Source organism: Rhodotorula graminis (genome assembly GCF_001329695.1).
Source record: "Rhodotorula graminis WP1 unplaced genomic scaffold RHOBAscaffold_10, whole genome shotgun sequence".
Classification (NCBI taxonomy): Eukaryota; Fungi; Basidiomycota; class Microbotryomycetes; order Sporidiobolales; family Sporidiobolaceae; genus Rhodotorula; species Rhodotorula graminis.
In genome coordinates this window covers 512884-538782 of record NW_017264937.1, presented here as the reverse complement: position 1 = coordinate 538782, position 25899 = coordinate 512884, and the positions used below count along the sequence as shown (strand labels likewise).

Sequence of the window (25899 nt, the reverse complement as noted above, 5' to 3'; positions counted from 1 at the left end):
GATCACATAGGAACGACAGACGGAGAGGCAGGAGCTCTGGTGACGACTCTGGGAGTGCGCAAGTACCGAGAACCGGGGACGCTCAACTTGAGAAGGTCGCCTCGGCGCTCGTACCTCGACCCGCTTACGGCTGCCTCTGACAAATGCCCGACGAAGCGGCGATCCGCACCTCTGCGTCGCGCTTCTTTTGTTCTCTCTCGTGCCCGAGCTGGCTCGAAAGCTGCCGCCGGAACCACGCCGCCGGCCGGGTCGGCCGCTCGGCGCAAGTTGCTTGCTCGCACGAGCCTCTCTTTTCTCAGCCGCGCTCGCTGCGTGGACACGCGGGCGCTGCGCCGCCGAGATCGGGCCTCCGGCGCGGACGCTTTGCGTAATTCAGGGCTGTGGACGGAGCTCGTCGTCTCGACGTACGATGGGCAGAGGAGGCTGAGGAGCGCCTGGAGCTGCCGTCGAGCGAGGGTAGGCTGACTCTCTCGCGAGGGAGAGACGCAAGCAGGGAACAGATGGCTCGCGGCGCGTGCGCTCGTGAGCTCCGTGAGCCAGCTTGTTCCAGAGCAAGTTGCCGGCTTCGCTCTCGTCCTCCCAGCCCGCGCTCAAGCGCTCCACTTTGCGAAGGGCCCGAGCGAACGCGAGAGCAAGCGCGAGAGTGTCCGGAAGCGTCGCCGCGAACGCCGAAAACTAGCTCGGCTGGTCGGACAGGAAAGAGTGCGGGTGCGAGCGGCCTCATTGGCTGTGGGCAGAAGATGTGCGCGTCATGGCTACGGCCGGACCGGGGTGCGCAGCCTGCGGGCAGCACGATCGCATCGCCTCGCGGGCGGGCGAGGGAGAGCTTCACCCGCTCGAGCCGACGCGAGAAAGGAGCGAGGCCAAGCGGCGTTCGCGCGCACCGGCAGCCGTCCGCCTCCTCCCTCTCACCGACCCGCAAACTCGACCAGCTCTCTGCGTTGCTGCGCTCTCTCAACTGCGCCCAACCTCGCCCAGTCGCCCCGGCACTCCGTTCGACTCGCGCTCGCCCCAGTCCAACCAGCACCGCCCCGGCCCCACCTCTCAAGCTCTCCGCACTCCGACCGCTCGCCAGCTCGCCTCAGGTCACCATGCAGGCCAACATCGACACATCGAGTGAGTCCACTCTTTCTCGTCCCATCCCAGCTGTCGGCGAGCGCCGCGAGCGAGGCGCGAGGTGAAGCGAAATCCCGGCTTCGATGCTCGAGGACGCGGGGCGAGGGCCTTTTGCGACGGACGAGCGGTGCAGCAGGCGCGGCCAGGGGGCCTGTGAGTCGGCTCGAGTCGACTGCGGGCGCGCACGAGGTCGGCGACGACGGCGTCCGCTCACGGCGGCCCCCCCTCACGTTGCCGAAGCCGCGAGGTCGCACCACTCCGGCTGCCACAGCCTGATCGAGCTCTTTGGACCGCCAACTGACTTGCCTGGACGTTACAGACGACTACCCGTCCTTCGGTCTCGCCCTCGATACGCCGTCCAAGTTCATTCACGGCGGCACCCCGCCGTCATGGTCGATCGAGGGCGCCATCACGCCGTCCTTGTTCGGCTCGCTCGACGCCGGCCGCGGCATGACGCCGTCCTTCTCCGGCACCGTGGCCGGCGGCAGCCGCGAGACGAACCCGTTCGAGCTCACGCTCGGCGGCGCCGCGACCAGGCGGCCCTCGACCGCGGCGGCGGGCGGCGCGTTCGACGAGGGCAAATCCGCCGGGTCCAAGGGCGCACCGCACCAGTTCGACCTGTTGGCGTCGCACACGCCGCTCGGCGGGCGCAAGCGTGCCCTGTCCTCCCCGGCAATCTGCACGCCCGGCGGCTCCTCCCTCAACTTCCTCCTGCCGACCTCCCACGCCACGTCCATCCCCACGCTCCACAACTTCGCCCTGCAACCGCTCCAGAAGCGTCCTCGCATCGACTCGCTCGCCTCGTCCGCCCTGTCCGTCGCCGACAAGGTCTTCTCGGGCACCGAGCGCGAGAGCGACGACTCGCCCGCCTCGTCTGTCGCCGACACGCCGCCCGCCTCGACCGCTTGCCCCTCGGGCTCGAAGAGCCCGCAGCGAGAGCGGCGTGCGAGCGACATCGCCGTCGGCTCGTCGTCGTTCGGCGCGCCCGCCATGGGTCCGGCGCCACCGGCGTCGGCCTTCTCGCTCCTGTCGCAGCTCGAGCAGCAGCGCTCGGCCATGATCGCGGCGGGCAAGGCGACGCTCTCGCAGAGCATGCCGCTGCCGATGGGCCCGGGCGCGCTCGACATCACGGTTAAGACCGAGGCGGTGGAGGACTCGCTCGCGGGCGCGCAGCCGACCGTCACGCGCGGCGTGAGCAAGAAGGGCAAGGCGCCGGCCGTCTCGTTCGCGCCGGTCGGAGGTGCCGCGTCCGAGGAGGGCACGCCGGCGCCGACGCCGAAGCGCAAGGGCGGGCGCAAGAAGGCGTCGCCGAGCAAGGAGGGCGAGGGAGCCGAGCTCAAGGAGGGCGAGGAGGAGGACGAGGAGTCGCTCAAGCGCCGCCAGTTCCTCGAGCGCAACCGCGTCGCGGCGTGTAAGAGTCGCCAGAAGAAGAAGGAGAAGACGGCGGCCATGGAGCGTCGTGCGTCCTCGTCCTCTTCCTCTTCCTCCTCGTGCCGCCAACCCTGACTCTTTGCCGTTTCCCTTCCTATTCACGCAGTCGCGACCGACCTGTGCAACCGCAACCACGTCCTCCAGCAGACGGCGCTCGCGCTGCGCCAGGAGGCGCTCACGCTTCGCCAGCTCATGCACGCCCACCAGAACTGCAGCTGCGAGCACGGTCCGTCCTCTCTCGCTCCTCCTCGTCGTTCCGCCGACGGTACCTGACATCGCGTTCGACCCGCAGCGCAAGGGTACATCGCCCGAGACCGGCAGGGCGGCGGCATCGCCACCATCGACCAGCTCGCCGGCCGCACGCTCCACCTCGACTACTCGGTCCCACCGTCGATGGGCACCGACGACGACGTCTACTCGTTCCTCGACCGTCCCGGAGCGGGTGCGCCCTCGGCCCCGACCCGCGCCGTCTACACCGGCGCTCAGCTCCCCGGCGCCGCCATCCCGATCATCGACAAGGGCGTCCAGGCCCGCTCCCTGTCGCCGGCCGTCAAGCGTCCGACGACCGTCGCCTCCACGTCGACAACCAATGACTCGTTGACGCGCTCGATGATGACTCGTCGCGCCGCCGCCGTCGCGAGCGGGTCGATGGGCTCGGACATCGCGCCGGCGCTCGTGCCCGCGCCGATGCCGCCGACGATGGACCTGTCGGACGCCGACTTTGCCGGCCTCGAACGCCTCGACATGGCCGCTGCGCTCGAGGGGAGCTTCGACCGCGACGCGCCCGTGAGCGCCGTCGACCCTTCGACCCAGGCCATCCTCGACATGCCGCTCGCCAAGCACTTCCGCTCGAGCAGCGCGCCGCCGACGACGCCCGGCTGGGACGGTGCGGCGCCGAGCGGCGACTACTTTGCCCCCAAGACGCTCGCGACGCACGCGTAATGCGCCCTCAGCACGTCTCGATTCCCCTTCCCGCCTCCGTCTCGCCCGGCGCGGCGCCTCTCTTCTCCTTCCTCCGCCTCGCTCTCCCCTGTGTACATACCTACCTCAGTCGTTCTCCTCTACCCTTTGTTGATCCTCCCCTCCTCGCAAAACCACTCTCGTAGCCCCTCTTCCCTTCCTCCCTCTGCTCCCTGGTCCCTCTCTTTCTCTCGCTTGACGGCCTTGTAGCTAGGCAACCCCAGCGTTAACAGTTAGTGCCCCTCGAGTCCTCGCCTGATCGAAACACGCCGCGTGCAGGACTCGTCTCAACGAGCTTGCGAGAGAAAAGCGGGACCTTCGCAAGTTGGCTCTCTCGACGCGATCGCGGATTCCCTACGTCTCGCTGCGACTCGCCGTCTCTCGAAAGCTAGACGAGAACTCTCTGAGCGTGCTGCCAAACTTTGTCTCGTTGCACATGGCCAAGGAGCGCTCGACAAACCCTCCTCGTGCAGCCTCACTGGCGCTTGAGCCACCGCACGGCCCGCTTGTCGTCCTTGACGAGCGGCAAGAGCTTGTCCCTGCACAGCTGGTTGTGGCACTTGAGCCAGACCTTCTCGCTGGGCGACAGGAGCGCATAGTCGACGAGCTTGGTGTCGATCGGGACCTGCGGTCGAGGAAAGGGTCGGCGACGTTCGCTCGTGAGCTCTGCTCGCCGCACATGCGCGATCGAGAGAGGGAGAGGGAGAGGGAGAGAGAGGGTGCGCACCATTGTCAGCCGCTCGAACGCGAGCCACCGCCGGTCGCCAAAGCCGCGCCGGGTGTGCGCCTCCTTGACGCACAGGACGCTCTCGAGCCGGATGCCGTACGAGCCGACCTCGTAGTAGCCGGGCTCGTTCGACGTGACGTGACCGGGAACAAAGGGCGTGTCTGTGGGCGAGAGGATAGGCTTCAGATCGGTGCGGCAGAGGAGAAGGCTCGAGAGACGGCGAAGGGGGGACGCACTGAAGTATGCGGCCGAGTGCGCAATGCCGACCTGGGTCTCGTGCACCGAGAGGTACTCGCCGATGCCGTGCCCTGTACCGTGACCGCTGCGAGAGGACGCAAAGGTGTCAGTCGGCTCGTGCGACGAGAGAGAGCGCGAGAGACTGAGGAACGGCGGCGGGACGCACTAGTTCATGCCCTCGCTCCACAGCGGCGCCCTCGCGAGCACGTCGACCTGCTCGCCCGTCGTTCCCTCGGGAAACACAAGCGCGTCGACGGCGATGTGGCCCTGCAGGACCCTCGTGAACGCGCGCTTGTGCTCCCGCGACGGCGACTTGCGGCCGAGCCACATGGTGCGCGTCGTGTCGATCGTGCCATCGAGGTACTGCGCGCCCGAGTCGTTGAGGTATGGCGTCGAGAGCGAGAGCGGAACGGGTCGAGACGGCGACGGCTCGTAGTGCGGCAGGGCCGCGTTCTCGCCCGTGGCCGAGATGTTCTCGTAGGCGAGCTGCGGCGAGTGAGAGACGTGCGTCAGTGCCTCGCTCGGTCCAGGAGCCAAAGGAGAAAGGAAGGAAGAGAGAGAGAGAGGCGACGCACCCCGGCAAAGTACTTGTGTCCCTTGCGATACTCGGTCAACTTCTCGGCCGCGCTCCACTCAGTCACCTCCTTGCCGCTCGCGACCTCGTCCTCGAGCCACGCCTGCCAACGAGCCTACAGGAGGAAAGATCTGTGAGCTCTGTGTATAGGGCGCGTCGACGGCGGGACCGAGAGGAGAAGACGCACCCAAGCGGCGCCGTCGCGCAGGTACGCCCGGCGAAAACCCTCGATCTCGACCCGATTCTTGACGGCCTGCGCCGTCTCGATCGGCGACTTGACGATCTCGACCTTGTCCTGCGGGGCGAGAGAGCTAGAGTCAGTCGGTGCGAGGAGAGGGTGGGAGGAGGACTGAGCGCCCCGACGCACCTCGCCGAGTAGGTCCACGACAGCCCAGCTCGCCTTGGCGTCCGTCACGACCTTGCCCGCCTTGCCCTCCCTCTCCCTCCTGATGCCCTCGAGCGCGTTGCCGTACTCCTCGACCCGGCCGCCAAACTCGCTCACGGCGCGGCGGACCTCGTCGCTCGCGAGCGCCGCGCTCTGGACCCACAGGACGCACTCGCGCTCGGTGATGAGGACGTAGGCGTAGAAGACGGGGTTGTGGGCGATGTCGTCGCCCCTCAGGTTGAGGAGCCAGGCGATGGCGGGCAGGGTCGTGACGAGGTAGGCGGCGTCGGCCTTGTCGTTGTCGCCCGCCGGGTGCGACTCGCGCAGGTACTTGCGCAGGGCGGCGAGCTTGGACGAGGCCGACTCGCCCGTAAACTTGAGCGGGTGCGGCTGGATCGGTGCGGCGGAGCGTGGCGGGCGAGAGCGCCAGATGGCGTCGACGAGGTTGGACGAGGGGAAGACGAGCGAGAGGGAGCGGGTCTTGACGGCCTGCGACAGGGCTTTGCCGGTACCTGTAGACATCGAGGGCAGTCAGGAAGCGCTCGGTACGGAGCGAGGGCAGAGGAACGGACCATAGTCGAGGAGCGTTGGGTCGATGCCGATCTTGCTACCGCTCGGGAGCTGTGAGCGGGAACATGGTGAGTCCCGGCCGGCGCCTCGAGAAGAGAGTAGAGAGGCGGTGCGACGCACGTCGAGGATCCACTTGTCCCAGTTCTTGACGCCCTCCTCGCCGACCTTCTGCAGCGTCCAGTGCGAGTCGAGCTGCTTGCCGGCCTGGACGTAGTAGCGCGAGTCGGTGAACAGGTGCGCCTCGGTCTTGGTGACGACTGCGACGCCGGACGAGCCGGTGAAGCTGTGATTCAGGTCAAGGCGAGAGCGTGAGCGGGAGGTGGGGGGGGGAGAAAGGACGAGGAGGCAAGGGGGTCCAGGGCTCACCCAGAGATGAAGGCGCGGCGCTCGTCGCACGATCCGACCCACCTGCGAGATGTACAGGGTCAGCTCTGGGACCAGGGAGAGGTAGAGAGGTGGACGCACTCGGATCCGTGAGCGTCGGCGGTGGGGACGACACTGCGAGGCTCGAGAGTGGTCAGCGCGCCACACAGGGCTGTAGAGAGAGGACAGTGGGCGCACTAGGCATCGACGTCGGCCCTGTCCAGTTCCCTCCTCAGCTCGTCGAGCCGCCGCCCCGTATCGACGACCACGCGGTCCTCGTCCGAGTCGGCCGATGATTTGCCCTCGATGAAGCGGTGAGCGTCCTTGTCGACAAGCGTGGCAGTGGATGCAGACGAGTGAGCGGTCGAGCGTGCCGGCAGCAGGGGCGCAAAGCACGAGAGCAAGCCCATGGCGCCAAGTTGGTCGAGGAAGAGCGAAGTGGGGGAAAGTCGAGCGGGGCGAGGTCCGCTCACAGCCAGACTTGCGTTGGACTCTCGAGCGCTCTCGTACATATCGGAGCAGGCTCTGCGAAGCTGCACGCTGCAGCGGCAGATCTTGTGCTCTCTGCCGACTCGCACAGACGGCGTCCATCCTCTCGCTCGCTCAGGGCACCGACTCGAGGGCGAGGAAGTGCGGCATTACATGATGGCAACAGGTTGAGTACGAGAGCGCCGTCGAGCACGATGCGGTGTGATGCGGTGCGGGCTGGCTGACGGCGAGAGGGCGAAAAGAGGACGGAAGGAGAAGAGCCGACGTCGATGACGAAAGCGACCGCTTGGCCGGCGTCGGGCCAGTGTACCTCGGGAGTACGTCGCTCGTCATGCTTGCGGGGCGGATCCGTCGGCCTTGCGCTTGTCCTCGAGCGGGTCGGTGTAGACGTCCCTGCGCGGACGGAAAGGGTCAGGACCTCCGAGTACGGCCCTCACGAGGAGAGAGGTGTGGTGCGCACCTGCGAGCCTCCCACACGTCCTCTGAGCTCCTGCCGAGGCGCCTGCGAGCCCACCACTCTGCCCTCCTGCGGACCCACACCTCGTTCTTCTGGTCCTCGTCGAGGTTCTTGATCGACATGCAGAACTTGAAGTCCTCAAACTTGGGCGTGCATTCTCGCGGTGCGCCGTGGCGGTAGACCGACTTGATTTGCGACGCGAGAGCTGTGGCCGCACGGGGAGAGGTCAGCTCGACGGTGCGAGAGGGAAGGGAAAGGCGAGGAGGGAGGGACGCACAGTAGCACAGGAGAAAGTTGTCGAACAGGGTGAGGCACGAGGGCATGCCGCCTTCCATCTCGACGCTGTGGCGCTGGACCGGGAGCTCTTCTTGGATGAGCGACTCGAGGGTGCGCGGAGGCGGATGAGGAGGAGGAGAGGGAAGGGAAGGAGAGGGTGCGGTCGAGGTGGACGCGGCTGAGGGTGCCTGTCGAGGCTCCTGCTGGCGCCCAAAGCCCCACATGGTGCAGTCTGTGCTGAGCGAGCGAGGTGGACGGCCACCAACCGACGACGACGACGAGGCAGCTCTCTCGCCTCACCTCACGCTGCACGACCATGTCCGACTCGGCTGGATGGAGTCTTACTGAGTCTGGTGAGCCCCTACAGCCCTCCCTGCACTCGAACGAGCGGGCCAGGACCGAGCCACACTGACGTCGCCTCTCCTCATCTCTCTCGCAGACCCGGGCGTGTTCACCGGCATCCTGAGCGAGCTGGGGGTGCGCGGTGTCGAGGTCGAGGAGCTGTGGGGCCTCGACCAGGACCTGCTCAACGACCTGAGGTCCGTCTCGCCCTTTCACCCTCCCTCCCTCCTCGTCCTCCTCGCCGCCGTCCAGGTGGGGCCCTCCTCGCTGACACTCTGCCCACCCGCACAGCCCGCTGTACGCCCTCGTCTTCCTCTTCAAGTGGGTCGGGCATGCCGACCCGAACACGATGGACGGCAAGCTCGAGGAGCCCGCGCAGCCTCACTACTTCGCGTGCGTCCCCTCGTCCACCCGCCTTCGCACGTCCCAGATCATTGACTCTGCTGCCGCGCAACAGTCACCAGGTCATCAACAACGCCTGCGCGAGTATCGCCTTGATCAACGCGACGCTCAACATCCGCAGCCCGGACGTCGAGCTCGGCGAGGAGTTGAGCAACCTGCAGGCGTTCTCCGAAGGTGCGCTCCCCTTCCCCTTGAGCCTATTCCGCCCACCAGTGACACTGACCAGCTCGTTCTGCGCGCAGGACTGGATCCCGAGACGCGAGGCTGGACGCTCAGCAACTCGGAGAAGCTGCGCGAGGGTGAGTCGCTCCTTCTCCCTCTCGTGCGGCTGCGGGCGCAACACGGCCGTAAGCAGCTTCGAAGGAGAGGATGGAATGACTCATTCCTTCGAGTACGCAGTGCACAACTCGTTCGCCCGTAGCGACCCGTTCCACCTCGAGGAGCACCGGCCGCAGGACGAGAAGGAGGACGCGTACCACTTCATCGCCTACCTCCCGATCGGCGACAAGCTGTGCGTCGCCTTGCCTTTTCGACTCTCTTCGGCGACGACGACGACAGACTCACGAGCCCTTCCCTCGCAGTTTCGAGCTCGACGGCCTCAAGGAGACGCCCGTCTCGCACGGCGACATTCCTGGCGGCGCCGCAAACTGGACCTCGTTCGCTCGACAGTGCGTCCCTCGTCCTTTCCTGCCTATCTCTCCCGATCAAGCTCACATGTAGCTACCCCCGCAGGGTTCTCGAGCGCCGCATCGCTACATACCCGGCCGGCGAGGTCATGTTCAACCTTCTCGCCGTCACGGGCCGGCGACAGGCGCTGCAGAAGCGGCTCGCCGGCCTGCCTGAGGGCGCACCGGAACGGTTCGAGGTCGAGGAGAAGCTGCAGGGGATCGAGGAGCGGTTGAAGGACTGGGAGGTCGAGGTGCGCCCGCTTTCCCTTTCGCCTACGCTCTCACCGATCCCTCTACTGACGGACCTCGTCGCTCGCGCAGAACACGCTCCGACGACACAACTACATCGGCCTGGTGCGTCCTGCTCTCTCTCGTCGTCGCGTCGATCGCGCGCCAAGCCGAACGAGACTGACTCCTCCTCGAGGCGCACAGGTTCACGCGCTCCTGCACGAGTCGGCCAAGCAGGGCAAGCTCACGTCGCAGATGGCCGAGGCCAAGGAGAAGATGAAGCAGCGCGTGGCGGACAAGCGGGCCAAGGGCGAGGCAATGGACGAGGACTAGGGGGCTCGAGAGAGCTCCCGGTGTGCAACCTCTTGCTCAGCGGCGATTTCTGCGCGGCCGGTCACGGGTACTGAGAGTGTGTGAGAGCGTCCTCACGAGCTGCTGGCGAGGCAAGAATAGAAGCGACACGGCGAGAAGGCGGTCCGGCGGACACCCTCGCGGTCGACCTTGCTCTCGCTCCCCACCTCGCTCCTCGTCTCGACCGCTCGAAACTCGCCTTGCTCCGCCACACTACTCGCACACACCCTCGACAACCCCGACCAGCCACACCGTGCGTCCCTCGCTCGCCTCGCCAGCTCCTCCCTCCTCCCCCACACCGACCCACCGGCCACCGCTTATCGGACGACGCTGACTCCTCGCCGGCACACACAGACACCAGCACACCATGGGCTCCGCAGCCTCTACCCCTGTCGCCCCGTCGCACGCCTCGGAGAAGCAGGCCACCGCCTCGCCGCGTCGCACCGCCTCGTCGCCCACCTCGGCCGCCGACCTGCTCGCCCAGCTGTCGCTGCGCACCTCGAGCGGCGGCGCGTCCCGCCCAGCGGCCGGCGTCACGTCCGACAACATTGCCGCCTGGGGCGACGCTTTCGCTTCGAGCCCCAAGCACCGCCTCGCGTCGACCGTCCTGTCCAAGGCCAACCTCACCGAGACGCTCGTGCGCCGCGACGCCCAGATCGAGGCCAAGCAGGTCTACAACGTGGCCCTGTCGACCGAGGGCTCGCCGGTCACCAACCAGAAGTCGTCGGGACGTTGCTGGCTCTTTGCGTCGACCAAGTGCGTCTCCTCCTCCTCCTGTGTCTCTCGCCCTCGCCCTAGTTGTCTTCCGCGTGCCCTCGGCCCTCGTCCCGCACGCTCTCGTACTGACTCGCGCGACGCCCGGACCCACAGCTACCTGCGCATTATCCTCGCCCGCAAGCTCGACCTCGACGAGTTCCAGTTCTCGCAGTCGTACCTGTTCTTCTACGACTCGCTCAGCAAGGCCAATTACTTCCTCGAGTCGATGCTCGACCTCGCCGAGACGCCCGTCGACGACCGCACGATCCAGTACCTCATGACCGAGCCCGAGAACGACGGCGGCCAGTGGGGTGCGTCCTCCTCTCTCTCTCTCTCCCTCTCTCGAGTAGAGACCCGGCCCCTGACGCCTGCCACCCACCGCAGACATGATCGTCAACCTGTTCGAGACGTTCGGCCTCGTGCCGCAGCCGGTCTACCCCGAGTCGTTCAACTCGTCCAACACGAGCAAGCTCGACACGCTCCTGACGACCAAGCTGCGCGAGTACGCCCTCGAGCTGCGGTCGATCCACTCGGCGGCCATGGCGACCCTCGCCGAGCTCGCCGACACCAAGTCGCACGCCGAGCGGGCCGCGCTCGCGACCCAGTCGGCGCGCAAGCGCAAGGACGAGCAGATGCAGGAGGTGTACCGCATCCTCGCCATCGCGCTCGGCCAGCCGCCCAAGCCGACCGACTCGATCACGTGGGAGTACTACTCGAAGAAGGACAAGAAGTACCACCGCGTCGACTGTACGCCCCAGGAGTTCTACCGCGACCACGTCGCCGTGCGCCTCGCCGACGCCTTCTCGCTCGTCAACGACCCGCGGCACGAGTACGAGACGGCCCTCAACGTCAGCCGCCTCGGCAACGTCGTCGGCGGTCGCCCCGTCCGGTACGTCAACGTCGACGTGGACGTCCTCAAGCAGACGGCCGTCAAGCTCCTCAAGGCCGACGTCCCGGTCTGGTTCGGTTGCGACGTCGGCAAGTGCAGCTCGTCGACGCTCGGCATCATGGACACGCGCCTGTACGACCTCGACGAGGGTTTCGGCGTCTCGCTCGGCCTGACCAAGGCGCAGCGCCTCAAGACGGGCGACTCGTGCATGACGCACGCCATGCTCCTCACAGGCGTCCACCTCGACGAGGCGGGCAAGCCGGTGCGCTGGCGCGTCGAGAACTCGTGGGGCGTCGAGGCGTGCGACAAGGGGTCTGTCCGCTCTCGCTCCCTCCTTCTCCTCGAGCCCGACTGACTCTTTCTCTCCTCCTCGGTCGACAGCTACATGATGATGAGCGACGAGTGGTTCAGCGAGTTCGTGTACCAGGTCGTCGCCGACCGCAAGTTCATCTCGAAGAAGCTCGTCGACGTCTTTGACAAGGCCGACGCGACTACCGCCCTGGGTGCGTCCCTCTGTCTCTCTCTCTGTCTCTCTCTCGTCACCTACAGCGTACTGACGACGACGCGCTCGTCCGCAGGACCCGATGGGCACCCTCGCTTAAGTGCGCAGCAGCAAGCCGCCCTCGCGCAGCAAGATGCTGCGCCTCGTCCCGCCTCCTCGTCCTCGCCCTGTTCCGCCCCTCGTTGTCGTCCTTTCTCGTGATCAGCCCAAGTGTCAATATAAGTCCGTGTCACCTCGTCCTCGTCGCGCTGTCGGCGTGACCTGTCCTCGAGAGCGCGCCGTCACCTTCCCAAGCACAGCCCTCTCGCACGTCGAGCTCTCGTCCGCGCATTGTCGTCGCTCGTCAATCACATCTGCAAGCTGCATGCAGCGAGTCCATCGAGAGAGAATGAGAGCTCCCTTCAGGCCCGGCACGAGCCCTCATTTCTCACGACGAGAGGAGGAGGGCCAAGCGCCAACGGCTCGATGTGCTGCCTCCCAAGGATGCGCGCTTTCCCTCGGCCGCCCTTCGGTACAAAGCCCGGGTCAAAGGGATCACGTCGCAGCGCACGCGAGACGAGCCCGATCGGAGAGACGGAGCCCGGCAGGAATGCTCGGCGAGGAGGCGACCGTCGCGTCGCGGTCAATGCGAGAGCTCTCTCGCGCTCGAGCCTCGCTCGCTCGGCTCTCGAGCACGCACAGAAGTAACTCTGCTCTCAATCGGCGCGACGAACGAGCGGCGGACGCGCGCGGAAAGAGAGAAGGAGAGGTTGGACGAGGCGGTGCTACCTGGCCCGCGCTTCCTCCTTGCGAGAGGCGCAAAAGGTCGAGCACACTCGGCCCGGAGAGTTGTGACAGGCCCAGAGTTACGAGCGACGAGGGGAAGACCGCGAACCGTTGGGAGAGGAGAGCGCCCGGGCGTTTGTCCGACGCGTCGCCGCACGCGCCTCTCCCCCGCTCTCTCGGCGAGCACAAACGGGCGGACAAAGGCCCAGCTCGCTCGGCTCGCTCTCGCTCTCTCTCTTCCCTTCCTTCACTCGTCTCGTCTGGTTCTCTCTCTCTCCCATCTCCCCTTCTCCTTCACGCCAGTCCCTCCCTCGCACGTCGACACCGCTAGCCGGATCCGCGTCGCGCTCCTCCCCCCCTCGCCCTCGCACCGCCTCATCACACCTCGCCTCGCGCACCGGCTTGACGCCCAGCAGCAGCACCAGCACCAGCACTACCAGCACCACCACCACCACCCTCTCACGACCAACCCACCATGCACTTCACCAGCCTCGTCACGCTCGCCGCCCTCGGCGCGTCGTCCATCTCGACCGTTGCAGCCGGCTGCCACCGCCGTCATCACTCCAAGATCGCGTCGAGCATCGCCGCGTCGGGCTCGTCGTCGAAGGCGACCGCAACCGGCGGCGACGCGTTCGTCGGCGCCGCCAAGGGCAGCGCGAGCTCGACCTCGGTCGCGTGGTCCGCGGCCGCCGACTCGACCGCGTCGCCCTCTTCCTCGTCGTCGACCGGCTCGTCGTCGTCATCGAGCTCGCTCGGGTGGGGCCTCAAGGGCATGAAGAAGAACAACATCGCGTTTGGCTGGCTCCCGGACGATGGTGCGTCCTCGCCGCCTTCTCTCTCGTCCGCCTCTTTCCCCGAGCGCCTCTCGACTGACACTGCCCTTCTCCTCGCGCAACAGGCTCCGGCGGCGGCACGGCTCACTCGATCGGCGACATCGAGTCGTCCATGGGCCAGAAGACGTCGGCGCAGGGCTGGTACGCCCAGGCGCAGTCGGGCACCCTGTTCGACGGCTCGCAGTTCAAGTGGCGCAAGGACCAGATTCTGTCGGGCGGCGTCTTCCAGCCGGCTGTCATGCCGACCGGCGGCTGGTGGGGCCTCAAGTACGAGGACAACCAGCAGGCTGTCGCCATCTGCAAGGTGCGCCCTCTTTCTCTCTCTCTCTCTCCCTCGCTCTCTTTCGAGCTTTCCCTGACTCTCTCTTCACGATGTGCAGGTCATGAAGGAGTACACCGACGCCGGCCTCGAGGTCTGGCTCCGGTTCGCCCACGAGGTCAAGTGCGTCGAGCTCTCCCTCTCGGTCTCGTCCTTTCTCGGCCGTACTGACGCTCTCGCCTCCTCCTCGCAGCTACTACCAGCAGGACGGCACCTACCAGGGCGACGTCAACGACTTCAAGGAGGGCTGGGACGTCGTCGCCAAGGCGTGCCGCTCGATCGCGCCCGAGGTCAAGATGTGGTACACGCCCAACGTTGCCTCGCTCGACGAGTGTATGTCCCCTCCCTTCTCTCTCGAGCGGCCCTCGTCCTGTTCAGCGACTGACTCGAGGTGTCGCACGCGCGCAGACGACGAGTTCTTCCCCGACGACGCCTCGACGGTCGACCTCATCGGCGTCGACTGGTACCCGAAGCAGACGTCCGACTTCGACTTTGCGACGGGCTCGGGCAACATGAAGGCGTTCCACGACAAGTACACCTCGGGCAACGGCATCAAGTTCGCGATTGGCGAGATCGGCCTTGGCCAGGGTGCGAGCATGTCGTCGCGCGTCGCATGGCTCGAGAACATCATGGGCTCGAACGAGCAGATGCCCAACATGCTCGCCGTCTCGTGGTTCAACTACTACAAGGTCCGTCCTCTCTCGTTCTCGCTCTCGTCTCGACCGAGCCGTCCCTGACGCTCGACCCCCTTCTCTCCGCCTCAGGGTTACGACTTCCGCATCGCCGCCTGCGACGGCGACTCGGCGACCAAGCAGTACTTCGCGTCCTAGATGCGCTCGTCGTCCAGCACCAGCTCGCCTCCTTCTCGTCGTCTCTCAGGGTCTTCCTCGTGTCACCGTCGCCGTCCATTCAGTTTTCCTCCTCGTCGTTCTTCACGCCCGCTCGCAACCGCCTCCCGAACCAGACGAACCCCGCCTGCCGTCACCGCCCTCGCAGTCGGACCCCACGCTCTTTACCTGTATCCCCACGACGTGCCCTCCCTCCTCGTGCATTTCCCCCCTCTTAGCCTCCTCCCTTCATCATGACCTCCTTTAGCGCCCCGACCCACCTCTTCATCTTTGTTATTCTCTCACGACCCACCACCCCTCCCCTCTCCCGCCCTCGTCTCGCGTGCCGGTCGCGCAGGACGCTCGGCGGGAGCTCTCAGCTCTTTCTCTTCTCTCCCCTCCCCGTCTCTTCTGGCCAGGTGCTCGAGCGGGAGGTGTGGCTGCAACATGCCTGGGCCTTGATGGCCCTTTTCTTTTACTCGGTGCGCGATCCCGAGAGCGAGAGCGAGAGAATTCGAGCGCGAGCGAACGAGAGGAAGACAGTCGAGGCGACCAGGCTCGCTCGGACCTCCTCTCGCTCGACGCTCGACCGAGTCTCGGCTCGTCGAGGTGGTCGTCGCGCTCTCTCGACGAGGCGTGCTCTCTTCTCTCGGGGGGCTGCGGCGAAACTCGAGATGCGAGCCGGCGGAGAGAGAGCGCGACGAGCAGTGCAATGCAGAGAGACGAGCGGCCGACAGGGCGCTCGCTCGGAGGAACGAAAGCGAGGGTGGCAGGTAGGTATAACGAGAGGCGAGGCGTGTACGAGAGGCGAGAGGGGACGGGAGGAGGGAGGGCGAGAGCGACGAGGAACGCCGGCAGGGAACAAGGGGACGTAGGCAAAGGGGGAGGAGAAAGGGTCTGTGCGCCCTGAGGTGCGGCGTATAGATGTAGAGGAGGGAGATGGGGGTACTCGAACGAGGAGAAGTGGCCCGAACGAGAACGAGGACGAGGACGAGGAAGAGAAGGCGGCGCCCTGCGCTCGCGCTCCTTTACGTCCCGCTCTCGCGCCCAGGCCCGCCCAACCATGCTCACTGCCTGACTCGCCCGCTTAGGCGAGCACAGCGAGCGCGCCGGCGACGAGCGCGACAAAGCCCGACGACGCGAGCCACATGGAGGCGCCGCTGCCAGTGCGGGTCGACGACACGGCGCCCGAGTTGCCGCCGGCGCCCTGGCTCGCGGCCGTGCCCGTGCCGGACGCCGACTGGGACGCGCCGGCCGACATGCTGCCGCTCGTCATCGACGCGCCCGAGGCCGAGGCCGACGACGAGGCGGCCGAGGTCGACACGGCTTCGAACAGGTCGGTCGAGGCGTACGTCTGGCAGTTGGACGACTTGGGGACGCGAGGCGTGTAAGGAGGGTTCGGGGCGGTGCCTGTGCGACGGGCGGAGGGTGTCAGTGGGGGCGGGAAGGAGGGGAAAGGGCCCGAGCGCGAGCGCGAGAGAGGGGACGCACCCTCAGGCGGCTGCGAGTAGGTCGAGGCTGCACGAGGAAGGGAGGGGAGACGTCAGAACGTCGTCCTGGACACGCCGAACGGTGAGCGGGACGCACTCTTGCCGTCGGTGCCCGTGTAGACGCCGACAACGTCCTGCAGCTCCGAGTCGCACACCGAGAACTCCTTGTCGACGTACGACGCCGGCATGTTGTACGAGCAGCCTGCGCACGAGGTGGCACGAGAGGGTCAGAGCGTTCTCGCGAGAGAGAGAGGGAGGAGAAGGTCGAGGAGAGGACGAAGGGGGAGTGGGCTCGAGCGCGGGAGGGGGAAAGAGAGGCAGGCACGACGACGCACCCATGCGGTCGTAGCGGTTCTCGCAGAAGAACGTGCCCGTCTTCTTGTAGTACTCGGGGTCGCACAGCTTGAGGCAGAAGACGCCGCCGCCCTGTGTTCGCGAGAGAGGGGAAGGAAAGGTTGGCGAGCGTTTTCAGAGGGGCGAGAGAGAGCGAAAAGGGGACGCACGATGAAGAGGTTCCACTCGACGGCCTGCTCGAGGGTCTTGTTGTCGCCCGACGGAAGACCCGACGAGTAGACGAGGCCGCCTGTTGGGACGGAGGCGGAGAGGAAGGTAAGCGACGGGGCGTGGCGACGAGAGGGACGAAAGGATTGCCGAACCGAGCGGATTACCCTGCAGGTCTGCGCCGTGCGGGTCTGTGTTGTGAAGGAACTGTCAGTACGGGCGCGAGAAGCGAAAGGAGAGAAATATGACGACGCACCGAGCTCTCCACCCGAGTCGTCGGCGGTGAGGTGCAGCGCCGTCTGGTCGATGAAGCCAGTCCACTGGATGTACCTGCGAGGCGCATACGACGAGTCAGGGCCGTGCGGGCGGAAGCAAGCGAGAGAGAGAAAGAGGAGGAGAAGGAGACGCACGCCTCGGTCTTGAGGACCTGGACGCCCGTGATGGCGCCGCCCTTGATGGAGCGCCCGCCGTGGCCCTTCTGGGTGCAGTAGCTGACGACGGCGGCCTCGACTGCGCGCAGGGAGAGGCACGAGGGTCAGGTCGGGCGAGGGAGAGAGGCGAGAGGAAAGTGGGACGACGCACTGTCGCCGATCGTGTCGAGCTCGGTGCCGGTCAGGTCGCTGCCCCACAGGCAAAAGTCCTTGATGTCGTTGGCGACTGTCGAGGCGGTAAAGCGAGGGCAGGGGAGGAGAGAAAGAGTCAGTCAATGGATCGACGAGGAGGACGGCAGGGGACGCACTGAGGGTCTGGCACAGGGCGTCGTCGCCCTCGGTAGTCGAGTTGCACTGGTTGTAGCCCGACTGGGGCCCGCGGACCGACGGGTACGGGTTGACCCTGCGCGAGGAGAGCGAAGGTGGAGGCGCGAGCGGGTGCGAGGTCAGGTCGAGGTCGCGCGGTCCAGAGAGAGCGAGAGGGGACGGACTGGTAGGGGACCTGGTCGTAGGCGTAGGTGTACTGGGTCAAGGGCAGGGCCGACTGGGCTGCGGCCTTGATCTGGACGTTGTCGGTGGTCGCGACGGCGGTGACGGTCGAGTCGGCGGCTGCGGCTGCGACCTTGTGGGTCTTGGTGGCGGCAGCGGCGACGGTGGCGGTCGAGGGCTCGCCGGCAGGAGCAGGAGCGCGGCGCACGAGGCGGGGGTCGGCGTGTGCGGCGACGAGGAGGGCCGAGGCCGAGGCGAAGGCGAGAGCCGAGTGGACGAGCATGACCGGGGGGGGGGGGGGCCGTGGGGGAGGGGGACGTGTAAGGAGTGTGTGGGTGCCGGTGCGAGTGGTCGGTGCGACTCGAGAGGGCGACGGGCGAGCGAGGGAGGGAGAGAGACGACGCGACGAGCTAAATCGGGGGGCGGTGGCACAGGGCGGCGTGTGCTCGACGAGGCGGACGACGGGTCGTGTCTATGGGTTGGCTGAGGCTGTCGAGTGGCTCTCGGTAGTGCTGGATCTGCTCAGAGGGTGTGCGAGGAGCGGGACGAGGGGGAGTCAGTCGGCGCGTCGTCGTCCTCCTGGCCTCCCCCGCTCTCGACCTCTGGCCACACCAACCCTCGCACTCGAGCACGCCGCGAGCCACATCGGGCACGCCCTCATGCTCCCCTACGACGGCGAGCCCGTACACGCTCCCTCGACCAGCGCCTGGGCGTGGGACCCAACCTTCTCGCTCTACTTCAACACGGCCACCCATCAGTGGGCAAAGCCCCGCCCCGACGGCGGCTGGGACTACGCAGGTGGCCACAACTCGGCACCCGCACCCCAACAACCCGACCAGCCGCCCGATCAGCCGCCCGACGACGACGACGACGACCCGCAACCCTCCGCCGACGACGACCGCACCACCTCGCACCGCGTCCAGGTCAGCTACGACGACGTCGCCACCGCCGTCCCCGAGGAGCAGCTCTGGCCCGCCTCGGACGACGACAACGACGACCTCGACCCCGCCGACCGCTTCTCGTCGGCTCCCCTCCTCCGCCTCGTCGTCCACCGCCGCCCCGACCCTGCCGTCCTCCCCCTCGCCCACACCGTCGCGTCCCTCGACCCCGCCGAGCCCGTCTCGATCGGCCGCGACAAGTCGTTCGAGCGCCGCATCCGCCTCCGAGAACTCGCCGTCTCAAAGACGCACTGCACCTTGTTCTGGGCACACGGCGACGGCGAGGGCGAGGGCGAGGGCGGGCACTGGGCCGTCGTCGACAACGGGAGCACGCACGGGACCTTTGTCGGCGCAGAGGGCGGCGAGGACGAGGTGCGCCTGTCGGACCCAAAGGTCGCCTCGACGCCCAAGCGGCTCCACCACCTCGAGTGCGTCCCCTCCTCTCCTCTCATCGCTCTCTCGAGTCTCGGTCTGACTCCCTCTCGACCGTGCAGCACGATCCGCACGGGCTCGACGACGTTCGCCGTCCACATCCACGCCTCGTTCGCCTGCACCGCCTGCTCGGTCGCGTCCGACTCGTCCAACCTGATCCCGCTCGTCGCCGCGCCGTCCGACTCGGCACCCTCGGCCTCGACGCCGGCCTACACGGGCTCGAAGACCAAGGCGCAGAAGGAGCAGGACCGCCGAGAGCAGATGGCGCTCCTGCGCGGCAAGCTCCTCAAGCCGGCGCCGGGCACCTCGTCCTCCTCCACCTCGTCCTCGCCCGCACCGACCCCTCGAACTACCTCCAAACCCGCCACCTCGTCCCCCTTCATCGACCGCGCCGCCGCCCGCCGCGAGCGCAACGCCCTCGCCGCGCCCTCGCCCTTCTTTGCCGTCCCCGGCCGCAGCTCGTCGTCGACGGCAACCGCAGCCGCAGCAGCGCCGGCGTCGTCGAAGCCCGCCGCCACCCCGGCCGCCGCCGACCCGTTCTCGAGCGACTCGCGCGGCGCCCAGCTGCTGAGCAAGCTCTCGGGCTCGAGCGGGGCGGGCAGCAGCAGCAGCACGACGGCGGGGGCACCGAGTGCACGACTGGGCGCGGGAGCAGGAGCAGGGCTCGGCACGCTCGTCGAGGCGCGGACGTACGCCGACGCGGGCGCGGGCGAGGCGAGGGACGTGCGGCCGGGCTTGGGGAGCCGGCCGCTCGTGGTCGGGGTCGAGCGGGTCGGCGAGGCGCGCTCGGGACGGGGAGCGGGAGGAGCAGGTGCGGGTGCGGGCGAGGGCAAGCGGGACTGGCGGGGCGAGGGGAGGGAGAGGAGCTACAAGCGGTTGAGGGAGGGCGACTAAGGAGGACGGTCGGCTGCAGTGCGAGAGCCTCGCTTTCTCTTCGGTCCTCTCTCGAGACTCGGCCCGCTCGCGTGAGAAGAGAGTACATTGCGCTATTGGCTCAGAACGTCCCTGCCTCGTAGTCAAACACGAACACGTCGTCGACGTGCTGGCCTGCGAGCTCCTTGAAGCGCTGGTGTGCCTCGTCCTGGTCGACGTAGTAGTCGCGCTCGGCGCGGTTGCGGAACGTGAGGACGAACGTGTGCTGTCGGTCGGCGTGCGCGACGAGGCGAGGGCGGTGCGGGTCAGCGAGGCGCGTCCGGAAGGTGGGGGAGGGGAAGAGGGAGCGCACCTCGTACCCCTTGGTCTGGCCCTCGCTCGAGTTGTTGGCGCCACCTGTGACGGCGACGTACCGCTCGTCGGTGCCCGGCTCGAGGACGCACAGGTCCTGCAGGGCGAGGAAGGACGACGCGACGAGGTGCTTCTCCGAGTCGAGGGTGGTGGGCTTGTAGCGGAATGCGACGATGTGGGTGATCGGGGCCATGCGGGTGTCGTGCTCGTGCAGGGCGAGCTTCACTGCACGGAGCAGGGAGGTGAGGAGGCGCGAGAGAGCCTCTCGTTCGTCGTCGTCTCGCCGGGCTTGCCTCTCCTCGCACGTCTCGACTACCATGGTGCGCCTGCTCAGCCACGCCCTCTCTGCGGTCGCACTCACTGACGCCTCGCCCCGCAGCACGGCGTCAAGCGCTCTCGCGTCCCGCCCGTCCCCGACTCGGAGGAGGTCGCCCGCCGCAAGCGCGACAAGGAGCTCCAGCGCATCGACGAGTACCGCACACTGCTCGAGGGCGTTCTCGACAAGGTGAGCACCGGCTCCCTCTCTCTGCTCTGGCGCCTCGAGAGGTCTGCGGGCCGGCGGACGGCGAGGGAGATGAGGCCAACTGATGAGCCAACTCGGGGCGACGGCACTTACAAGCTTCGACGACCTGCAGAACCGCACCGAGGTGTACACGCACGAGGCCCTCGCCGACACGACCCGCCTCCTGTCGCTCAATCCCGAGTTCCAGACTGGGTGGGGTGTCCGCCGCCGCATCCTCCTCAAGGGCCTCCTCGTCAACGCGCCGTGCGTCCACTTTCTCCTCACTCGACCAGCTCCGAGAGTAGTCTTTGCCCACGACGAGCTGACCGTCCGCCCCCTCGACGTCCCGCAGCGACGACGACGCGCGCCAACAGCTCCTCGAGGCCGACCTGCAGCTCACCAACGCGTCGCTCAAGCTCAACCCCAAGGTCTACTGCGTGTGGGAGCACCGCAAGTGGGTCCTCGAGACGATGCCCGACGCCGACTGGGCATTCGAGTTCAAGATGGTCGAGATGTACCTCGAGAAGGACCCGCGCAATTGTACGTCTCCCTTCTCGCTTCCTCCTCGCTCGCGTACCCGCACTGACTGTGCCCGCCGCCCAAAGTCCACAGCTGGGACTACCGCCGGTACCTCGTCTCGTCGATCCAGTCCATCGCCTCCCCTTCGTCCTCCTCCTCCTCCCTCCCTCGACCTCGCACCAAACCTCTTCCCCAGCCGACGACCTCGTCCGAGCTTGCCTTCACGACGCGCAAGATTTCGGCCAACTTCAGCAACTTTAGCGCGTGGCACTACCGCACCAAGTTGCTCCAGAAGCTGTGGGACGAGCGAGGGTGGGCGGCCGACGCGCAGGAGCGGCTCGACAAGGTGGACGAGGGTGCGTCAGACTTTTCCTACTCGCCCCCTGTCCCGAGCAGCACTGACTCGTCGCTTCTGCAGAGTTTGAGCTCGTCAAGCAGGCCATCTGGTCCGACCCGAACGACCAGAGCGCGTGGCTGTACCACCGGTGGCTCGTCGGCGACGGTGCGCCCTCTGTTCCCTCTCTCCTGCGTCCTCCTGAACTCTCACCGACTCTCCTTTGTCCCAGGAACCGTCTCGATCGTGCGGCGCGAGATTGAGGGCATCGAGGAGCTTCTCGAAGAGGAGCCCGACAGTCGCTGTGCGTCTCCTGCTCTCCCTCTCCTTTTCCTCGCCTCACTAACCCAGCCTCTCTCGCACAGGGTGCCTCGACTCGCTCGTCCACTACAAGCGCCTCCTCTCGCGCCTCCTCGAGCCGCAAGGCGACTCGACCCGGCCGGAACGCGACCAGCTCAACCTCGCGTGCGTCGACATGCTCGCGCGCCTCAAGGAGGTCGACCCGATGCGGCGCGCACGCTACGAGGACCTGAGTGCGTCCTCTTCCTCTTTCTCTTCGCCCTGGCGCTGTTCAAGGGACTGACCGAGCCCTGCCCGGCCGCAGGTTTGCGGATCGTGCCGGCGAGGAGGTGAGGGAGGGCGAGATTTCGATTTTGCGTAGCGTTCTCGGCGGCCGGCCCTCTGTTGTGCATCATAGTCCGTTCTTGCGGCGTGCGCGACCAGTATCGCCCGAGGAAGCGAGACCGTCTTCCTTGCGCGCTCGCCAACCGACTTGCTCTCGTCCTCTCCCCACCCTCGCTCGCCAACATGGGTGCGCCGCTGTGCTCTCGACCTCGACAGACCTTCAGCTCACCAGCGCACTAGATGCCCGCGTCGGCTCGTTCGCAGGACTCGCCCTGTGGCTCGCGCCCTCGTCCCCCACCACAACCTCGGGTCCGTCCTCCCTTGCTCTCTACGCGCGCCGAGCTGACATCGAGTACCACACAGACCTTTCCAACCTCATATCGACCCTTTCCGCCAAGCACGGCACGCCTCGGTTCGACCCTCACGTCACCCTCCTCTCCGGCATTCCCTCCTCCGCCGAGCTCCCTTCCCTCCTCGACTCGCTGCGCACCGCGCTCGCCCGATGGCGCCAGTCGCATGCCGCCCCTCTCCGCCTCGCCTTCAGCTCGCTCGGCAGCAAGGCCGCCGAGCGCGTCTTCTTCCAGTACCTGTTCGCGCACGTCGACGACTCGAACGAGGCGCTCCTCGCCCTGCGCAAGGCGACGCGCGATGCCCTCCTGTCGCCCGAGCAGCGCGCAAAGGCCGACGACTACATGCCGCACCTGTCGCTCATGTACGGCGAGGACGACGAGCGCAAGGCGGCGCAGGGCATCATGGATGAGCTGCGGCGCGAGGGCGGCGAGGTGCGGCAGGTTGAGGATGGGCGGTGTGCGGTCAAAGGGCACGAGGGGATTGAGGTCGACGAGGTGCAGGTGTGGAAGTGCGAGGGCCCGCCGGAGAAGTGGCAGATGGTCGCGAGCGAGCGGCTGTGAGGCGCCCTGAGCGCTCTCGTCGCTCCAGGCGGCGGCAGGATCGGGTCGACGGCTCGTCAGAAGGCGGCAGTTCACGTTCGGTGCGTCCCTTACCCATTCAACCTCGTCGCCTCACGTACTGACCGCTCTCGCGCATAGATTCGCCCGCCGGCCTTGCGTCGTCCGGCCCTCGCCGCCTGTTGCGCCCGCCCAGCTTCTCGCATTTCCTCTCGAGCCAACATATCTCGCTCTCTAAGGCCGCAGCTTGCCTGTCGAGTGCCAGCGACGAGGTGAGAGCGTCGCCGAGCAGTCTGTCGGCGAGGACTTCTCGCAAGCCCGGTGCAACGCGATCCTCTTTGGCCTTCTCTCTGCGCGAGCCTCGGTCGATGGGGAGAGCACGAGAGAGCCCGGGAAAGTCAAAGTCGACGGTTGCGAGCATAGTGCGCCAGTCGGCCTCGCCGCGCTCCTCTGGCTCTCTTCTTGCGCATGTCGAGATGGTCAAGGCAACTCGCGGTGCGTCCCCTCGCAGGATCTGTCCAGGAGCATCTACTGACGCTCTCTGTCGTGCGCAGGCGTCCTCGTAACCTGGTGCGCCCGCGGTTCTGCGTTCCGAAGCGGCCGACACTGACTGACGGCCGTCTCTCGTCCCGCAGCGACCCGGCGGTCAAGCAGATCTTGCTGCAGCTCGACCAGGAGGAACGACCGAGCCAGCGGTTCCTGATTGCCGACCTGGACGAGACGCACGTCCTGATTGCGCCCGACGCGGTCGAGCGAGTGCGAGAGGTGCGTCGTCGCTCTCTCCTCTGTCTCTCTGTGGGCGGGCCTGACTCGCTTGGCGTGCACAGAACCTCGAGGAGGTGCTCGAGAAGAACCACTACAACCCTCTGGCTGCCGAGGAGGAGTAGCTCGTCATCGTCTCTCGTCTCGTCTTGATCTGTTGTAGCTCTCCCCTCGTCGCGCAATCGCAGTCGTGCCTGTCCAGACTCGCCGAGAGCAGCATGGGAATCGGTCCAGAGCTCCCGCCACACCTCGCGCGCTGTCGCTCGCCTTCGCCGGTCCGCCTCCCCGCCTCGTCCTCATCTCGACCGGGTCCCGCGCCTGCACTCGCCCCAGCAGCCGCGCCACCGCCTGACAGCGACTCAGACGACGACTTCGGGCCATCCCTCCCGCCAGACCTCGCCCAGGAGCGCAAGGAGCGCCCGCCCGCCGCCGGCCCTCAACTGCCCCCGCACCTCGCCGACCCTTCCTCGCGCCCTCCTCCAGCAGGGCCGCAGCTCCCGCCACACCTCGCCGCCGCTCGTGCCGGCCCCTCTCGGTCGCCTCCTGCCGCCACCGCCGCCGCCGACGACGATGACGACGACGACGCGGTCGGGCCGATGCCGCTCCCCGCCGGGTACGCGCCCTCGAGCGTTGACGAGGACGGCGCGCGCGCGTTCAAGGAGCGCGAGGAGCGCGCGAGGGACAAGGAGCGCGCCGCCCGCGAGGACAACAAGCCCAAGCGCGAGGAGTGGATGCTCGTCCCGCCCAAGGAGATGGACCTCATGAGCTGTGCGTCCCCCTCTCTTGGCGTACGCCGAGTCCTCGTGACTGACAAGCGACCTCCCGCCCGCAGCGCTCGACACGACCAAGCTCAAGTCGCGCGGGTTCGCGACGGGCAAAGCGGCCCAGTCGGCGGCCAACAAGGCGGGCCCGTCCAACCTGTGGACCGAGACGCCCGCCGAGCGGCAGCAGCGCCTCGAGGACGAGGCCCTCGGGCGCAAGCGCCGCGCCGAGAACGCGCCCGTCGAGGAGGAGCGCGACGACGACCGCCGCAAGCGCATCCGCGACCAGCAGCTCAAGGCCGAGGTCGAGCGCCACAACGTGCGTCGTCGAGCTCTCTCTCTCTCTCTCTCTCTCTCGGACGCCAATCTCTGAGCGAGCGTCTGACGAATCGCTCTCGCGTCCGCAGACCTCGCGCCGCCACGAGTCGCTCGTCGACCAGCACTCGCGCGACCGCAAGGCCAAGCCCAAGGGCAAGGGCGACGACGCGCCGCCGGGCATCTGGGACCGCGATCGCGACATGGGCGTCAGCGGCCGCCTCATGGACGACGGGCAGCGGTCCAACATCATCAAGAACGCCAAGGACCTCGGCGGCAGGTTCGGCGGCGGGTCGTTCCTCTAGTTCTTCTCGTTGGCGGCTCGTGCAGTGCGACTCTCGCTTTCACTTCTCTTTGCGTCTCGACGAGGCCTGGAGAGAAAGAGAGAGGGTGCGCAAAGGATCGTTGCACGAGAGACTGAGCAGGAGAGGCGAATCGACGAGAAAGCGAAAGGGACGGAGGAAGACACATCAACACGGGCGGCGGCGAGCCGGGGAGAGGACAGTACGAACGAGGGAAAGCGAGGGGCAACTATGGGCAGGGAGGGTACAGAGAGGAAGCGAGGAGGGAGGGAGGGAGGCAAGTCACACAGCCGCCTTTTTGGGGGAGGAGGGGGTAAAGGGAGAGAGGATGGAGGGGCGCCGGCTCAGTAGCGAGACCGCGATGACGAGTACGAGCGACGATCGGCGCAGCTGCGACCCTTCCACGCCTGGTAGAGGACCTTGAACAGGGTGAAGAGGAGCGCAAAGATGACCGACGGGACGAGGACCGCCAACGGCGGGCGTGGCGGCAGCGCGCGACGCGAGGTGCCGGCGCCTGCGCTCCGCAGCGGCGACGTGGCGCGCGACGAGCGCGGCGTCGAGCGCGGGACGCGGAACGGCAGCGCCGCGCCGTCGTCGTCGTCGTCGTCGGTGCGCCAGCCCGGCGTCGCAGCACCTGCGTCCTGCTTCCGCTCGGCGCAATCGTGCGGCGTCGACGACGGCGTGGCGCGGAAGAAGGGCCTGCGGCGCTTCGAGGGCGACGGCGCGGCGGGCGCGAACGACGGCGAGTCGGCCTGCGCGCTCGAGCTGCGCGTGCGCTTGGACCTGCTCCTCGTGCCGCTCAAGTCGACGTCGTCCGTCTCGAGCTCGGGCTCCTGCGCCTGCGGCACGGTCGGGATCGTCGTGCGGCGACGGTCGGCGCTCTCGGCGTCGACGGCCGAC

At 67.3% G+C, this 25899-nt stretch overlaps 12 protein-coding genes across 12 annotated transcripts; 8 read left to right on the top strand and 4 right to left on the bottom strand.

The window, feature by feature from the left end:
* Positions 1–1049: 1049 nt before the first annotated feature.
* On the top strand, positions 1050–3791 carry RHOBADRAFT_54857 (uncharacterized protein). The gene is made up of 4 exons (XM_018417534.1): positions 1050–1116; positions 1436–2575; positions 2654–2773; positions 2840–3791. Exons 1-4 carry the CDS (start codon positions 1092–1094, stop codon positions 3487–3489), a joined length of 1935 nt encoding a protein of 644 aa, XP_018269710.1. The 5' UTR covers positions 1050–1091; the 3' UTR covers positions 3490–3791.
* A 124-nt stretch (positions 3792–3915) lies between these two features.
* On the bottom strand, positions 3916–6773 carry RHOBADRAFT_54856 (uncharacterized protein; the record flags this gene model as incomplete). Its single annotated transcript, XM_018417533.1, has 12 exons — positions 3916–4132; positions 4235–4395; positions 4471–4556; positions 4638–4957; positions 5047–5160; positions 5233–5340; positions 5413–5942; positions 6003–6051; positions 6121–6283; positions 6367–6408; positions 6466–6498; positions 6562–6773. The coding sequence occupies 12 exons, from the start codon at positions 6771–6773 to the stop codon at positions 3983–3985; spliced, it is 1968 nt and encodes a 655-aa protein (XP_018269709.1). The 3' UTR covers positions 3916–3982.
* A 210-nt stretch (positions 6774–6983) lies between these two features.
* RHOBADRAFT_65377 (uncharacterized protein) lies at positions 6984–7833 on the bottom strand. The gene is made up of 3 exons (XM_018418695.1): positions 7587–7833; positions 7313–7514; positions 6984–7245 (listed from the first exon to the last, which is right to left on the bottom strand). Exons 1-3 carry the CDS (start codon positions 7807–7809, stop codon positions 7182–7184), a joined length of 489 nt encoding a protein of 162 aa, XP_018269708.1. The 5' UTR covers positions 7810–7833; the 3' UTR covers positions 6984–7181.
* A 68-nt stretch (positions 7834–7901) lies between these two features.
* On the top strand, positions 7902–9614 carry RHOBADRAFT_38252 (uncharacterized protein; the record flags this gene model as incomplete). The annotated part of the gene is made up of 10 exons (XM_018413506.1): positions 7902–7938; positions 8025–8124; positions 8219–8320; positions 8385–8503; positions 8572–8628; positions 8729–8840; positions 8911–8997; positions 9062–9248; positions 9319–9351; positions 9430–9614. 10 exons carry the CDS (start codon positions 7902–7904, stop codon positions 9556–9558), a joined length of 963 nt encoding a protein of 320 aa, XP_018269707.1. The 3' UTR covers positions 9559–9614.
* A 138-nt stretch (positions 9615–9752) lies between these two features.
* Positions 9753–11960, top strand: RHOBADRAFT_50047 (uncharacterized protein). Its single transcript, XM_018415288.1, has 6 exons — positions 9753–9829; positions 9931–10332; positions 10447–10643; positions 10717–11533; positions 11603–11724; positions 11800–11960. The coding sequence occupies exons 2-6, from the start codon at positions 9944–9946 to the stop codon at positions 11922–11924; spliced, it is 1650 nt and encodes a 549-aa protein (XP_018269706.1). The 5' UTR covers positions 9753–9829; positions 9931–9943; the 3' UTR covers positions 11925–11960.
* Positions 11961–13019: 1059 nt separating this feature from the next.
* Positions 13020–14945, top strand: RHOBADRAFT_38248 (glycoside hydrolase family 26 protein). Its single transcript, XM_018413505.1, has 6 exons — positions 13020–13303; positions 13387–13625; positions 13702–13763; positions 13834–13973; positions 14049–14329; positions 14405–14945. The coding sequence occupies exons 1-6, from the start codon at positions 13261–13263 to the stop codon at positions 14468–14470; spliced, it is 831 nt and encodes a 276-aa protein (XP_018269705.1). The 5' UTR covers positions 13020–13260; the 3' UTR covers positions 14471–14945.
* Positions 14946–15554: 609 nt separating this feature from the next.
* On the bottom strand, positions 15555–17661 carry RHOBADRAFT_45616 (uncharacterized protein; the record flags this gene model as incomplete). The annotated part of the gene is made up of 11 exons (XM_018414637.1): positions 15555–15877; positions 15959–15985; positions 16055–16159; positions 16293–16383; positions 16461–16540; positions 16626–16649; positions 16715–16788; positions 16869–16968; positions 17041–17115; positions 17198–17292; positions 17381–17661. The coding sequence occupies 11 exons, from the start codon at positions 17659–17661 to the stop codon at positions 15555–15557; spliced, it is 1275 nt and encodes a 424-aa protein (XP_018269704.1).
* A 376-nt stretch (positions 17662–18037) lies between these two features.
* Positions 18038–19690, top strand: RHOBADRAFT_54851 (uncharacterized protein; the record flags this gene model as incomplete). Its single annotated transcript, XM_018417532.1, has 2 exons — positions 18038–18744; positions 18811–19690. Coding segments are annotated over 2 exons (1586 nt in total), but the record flags the coding sequence as incomplete, so codon positions are not given.
* Positions 19691–19793: 103 nt separating this feature from the next.
* On the bottom strand, positions 19794–20165 carry RHOBADRAFT_1498 (uncharacterized protein; the record flags this gene model as incomplete). Its single annotated transcript, XM_018412230.1, has 2 exons — positions 19794–19886; positions 19974–20165. Coding segments are annotated over 2 exons (285 nt in total), but the record flags the coding sequence as incomplete, so codon positions are not given.
* A 124-nt stretch (positions 20166–20289) lies between these two features.
* RHOBADRAFT_45613 (uncharacterized protein) lies at positions 20290–22862 on the top strand (the record flags this gene model as incomplete). Its single annotated transcript, XM_018414636.1, has 10 exons — positions 20290–20322; positions 20352–20477; positions 20608–20738; positions 20827–21014; positions 21080–21349; positions 21412–21495; positions 21560–21631; positions 21693–21860; positions 22168–22260; positions 22315–22862. 10 exons carry the CDS (start codon positions 20290–20292, stop codon positions 22860–22862), a joined length of 1713 nt encoding a protein of 570 aa, XP_018269701.1.
* Positions 22863–23334: 472 nt separating this feature from the next.
* On the top strand, positions 23335–23819 carry RHOBADRAFT_65375 (uncharacterized protein; the record flags this gene model as incomplete). The annotated part of the gene is made up of 4 exons (XM_018418694.1): positions 23335–23354; positions 23414–23429; positions 23495–23624; positions 23687–23819. Coding segments are annotated over 4 exons (226 nt in total), but the record flags the coding sequence as incomplete, so codon positions are not given.
* Positions 23820–23839: 20 nt separating this feature from the next.
* On the top strand, positions 23840–25048 carry RHOBADRAFT_54847 (uncharacterized protein; the record flags this gene model as incomplete). The annotated part of the gene is made up of 3 exons (XM_018417531.1): positions 23840–24389; positions 24454–24701; positions 24790–25048. The coding sequence occupies 3 exons, from the start codon at positions 23840–23842 to the stop codon at positions 25000–25002; spliced, it is 1011 nt and encodes a 336-aa protein (XP_018269699.1). The 3' UTR covers positions 25003–25048.
* Positions 25049–25899: the final 851 nt, after the last annotated feature.

What these genes read in the sequence shown, in the direction of transcription:
- RHOBADRAFT_54857 (XM_018417534.1), top strand. Translation starts at nt 1,092, where the DNA reads ATGCAGGCCAACATCGACACATCGA. An exon ending in GGCCAACATCGACACATCGA is followed by an intron (nt 1,117 to 1,435) that starts GTGAGTCCACTC and finishes TGGACGTTACAG; the next exon opens with ACGACTACCCGTCCTTCGGT. An exon ending in GACGGCGGCCATGGAGCGTC is followed by an intron (nt 2,576 to 2,653) that starts GTGCGTCCTCGT and finishes CTATTCACGCAG; the next exon opens with TCGCGACCGACCTGTGCAAC.
- RHOBADRAFT_65377 (XM_018418695.1), bottom strand. Translation starts at nt 7,809, where the DNA reads ATGTGGGGCTTTGGGCGCCAGCAGGAGCCTCGACAGGCACCCTCAGCC. An exon ending in CAACTTTCTCCTGTGCTACT is followed by an intron (nt 7,515 to 7,586) that starts GTGCGTCCCTCC and finishes GTGCGGCCACAG; the next exon opens with CTCTCGCGTCGCAAATCAAG. An exon ending in GACGTGTGGGAGGCTCGCAG is followed by an intron (nt 7,246 to 7,312) that starts GTGCGCACCACA and finishes CCGTCCGCGCAG; the next exon opens with GGACGTCTACACCGACCCGC.
- RHOBADRAFT_50047 (XM_018415288.1), top strand. Translation starts at nt 9,944, where the DNA reads ATGGGCTCCGCAGCCTCTACCCCTGTCGCCCCGTCGCACGCCTCGGAG. An exon ending in TGGCTCTTTGCGTCGACCAA is followed by an intron (nt 10,333 to 10,446) that starts GTGCGTCTCCTC and finishes CCGGACCCACAG; the next exon opens with CTACCTGCGCATTATCCTCG. An exon ending in GAACGACGGCGGCCAGTGGG is followed by an intron (nt 10,644 to 10,716) that starts GTGCGTCCTCCT and finishes CACCCACCGCAG; the next exon opens with ACATGATCGTCAACCTGTTC.
- RHOBADRAFT_38248 (XM_018413505.1), top strand. Translation starts at nt 13,261, where the DNA reads ATGAAGAAGAACAACATCGCGTTTGGCTGGCTCCCGGACGATG. An exon ending in TGGCTGGCTCCCGGACGATG is followed by an intron (nt 13,304 to 13,386) that starts GTGCGTCCTCGC and finishes CTCGCGCAACAG; the next exon opens with GCTCCGGCGGCGGCACGGCT. An exon ending in CGTTGCCTCGCTCGACGAGT is followed by an intron (nt 13,974 to 14,048) that starts GTATGTCCCCTC and finishes GCACGCGCGCAG; the next exon opens with ACGACGAGTTCTTCCCCGAC.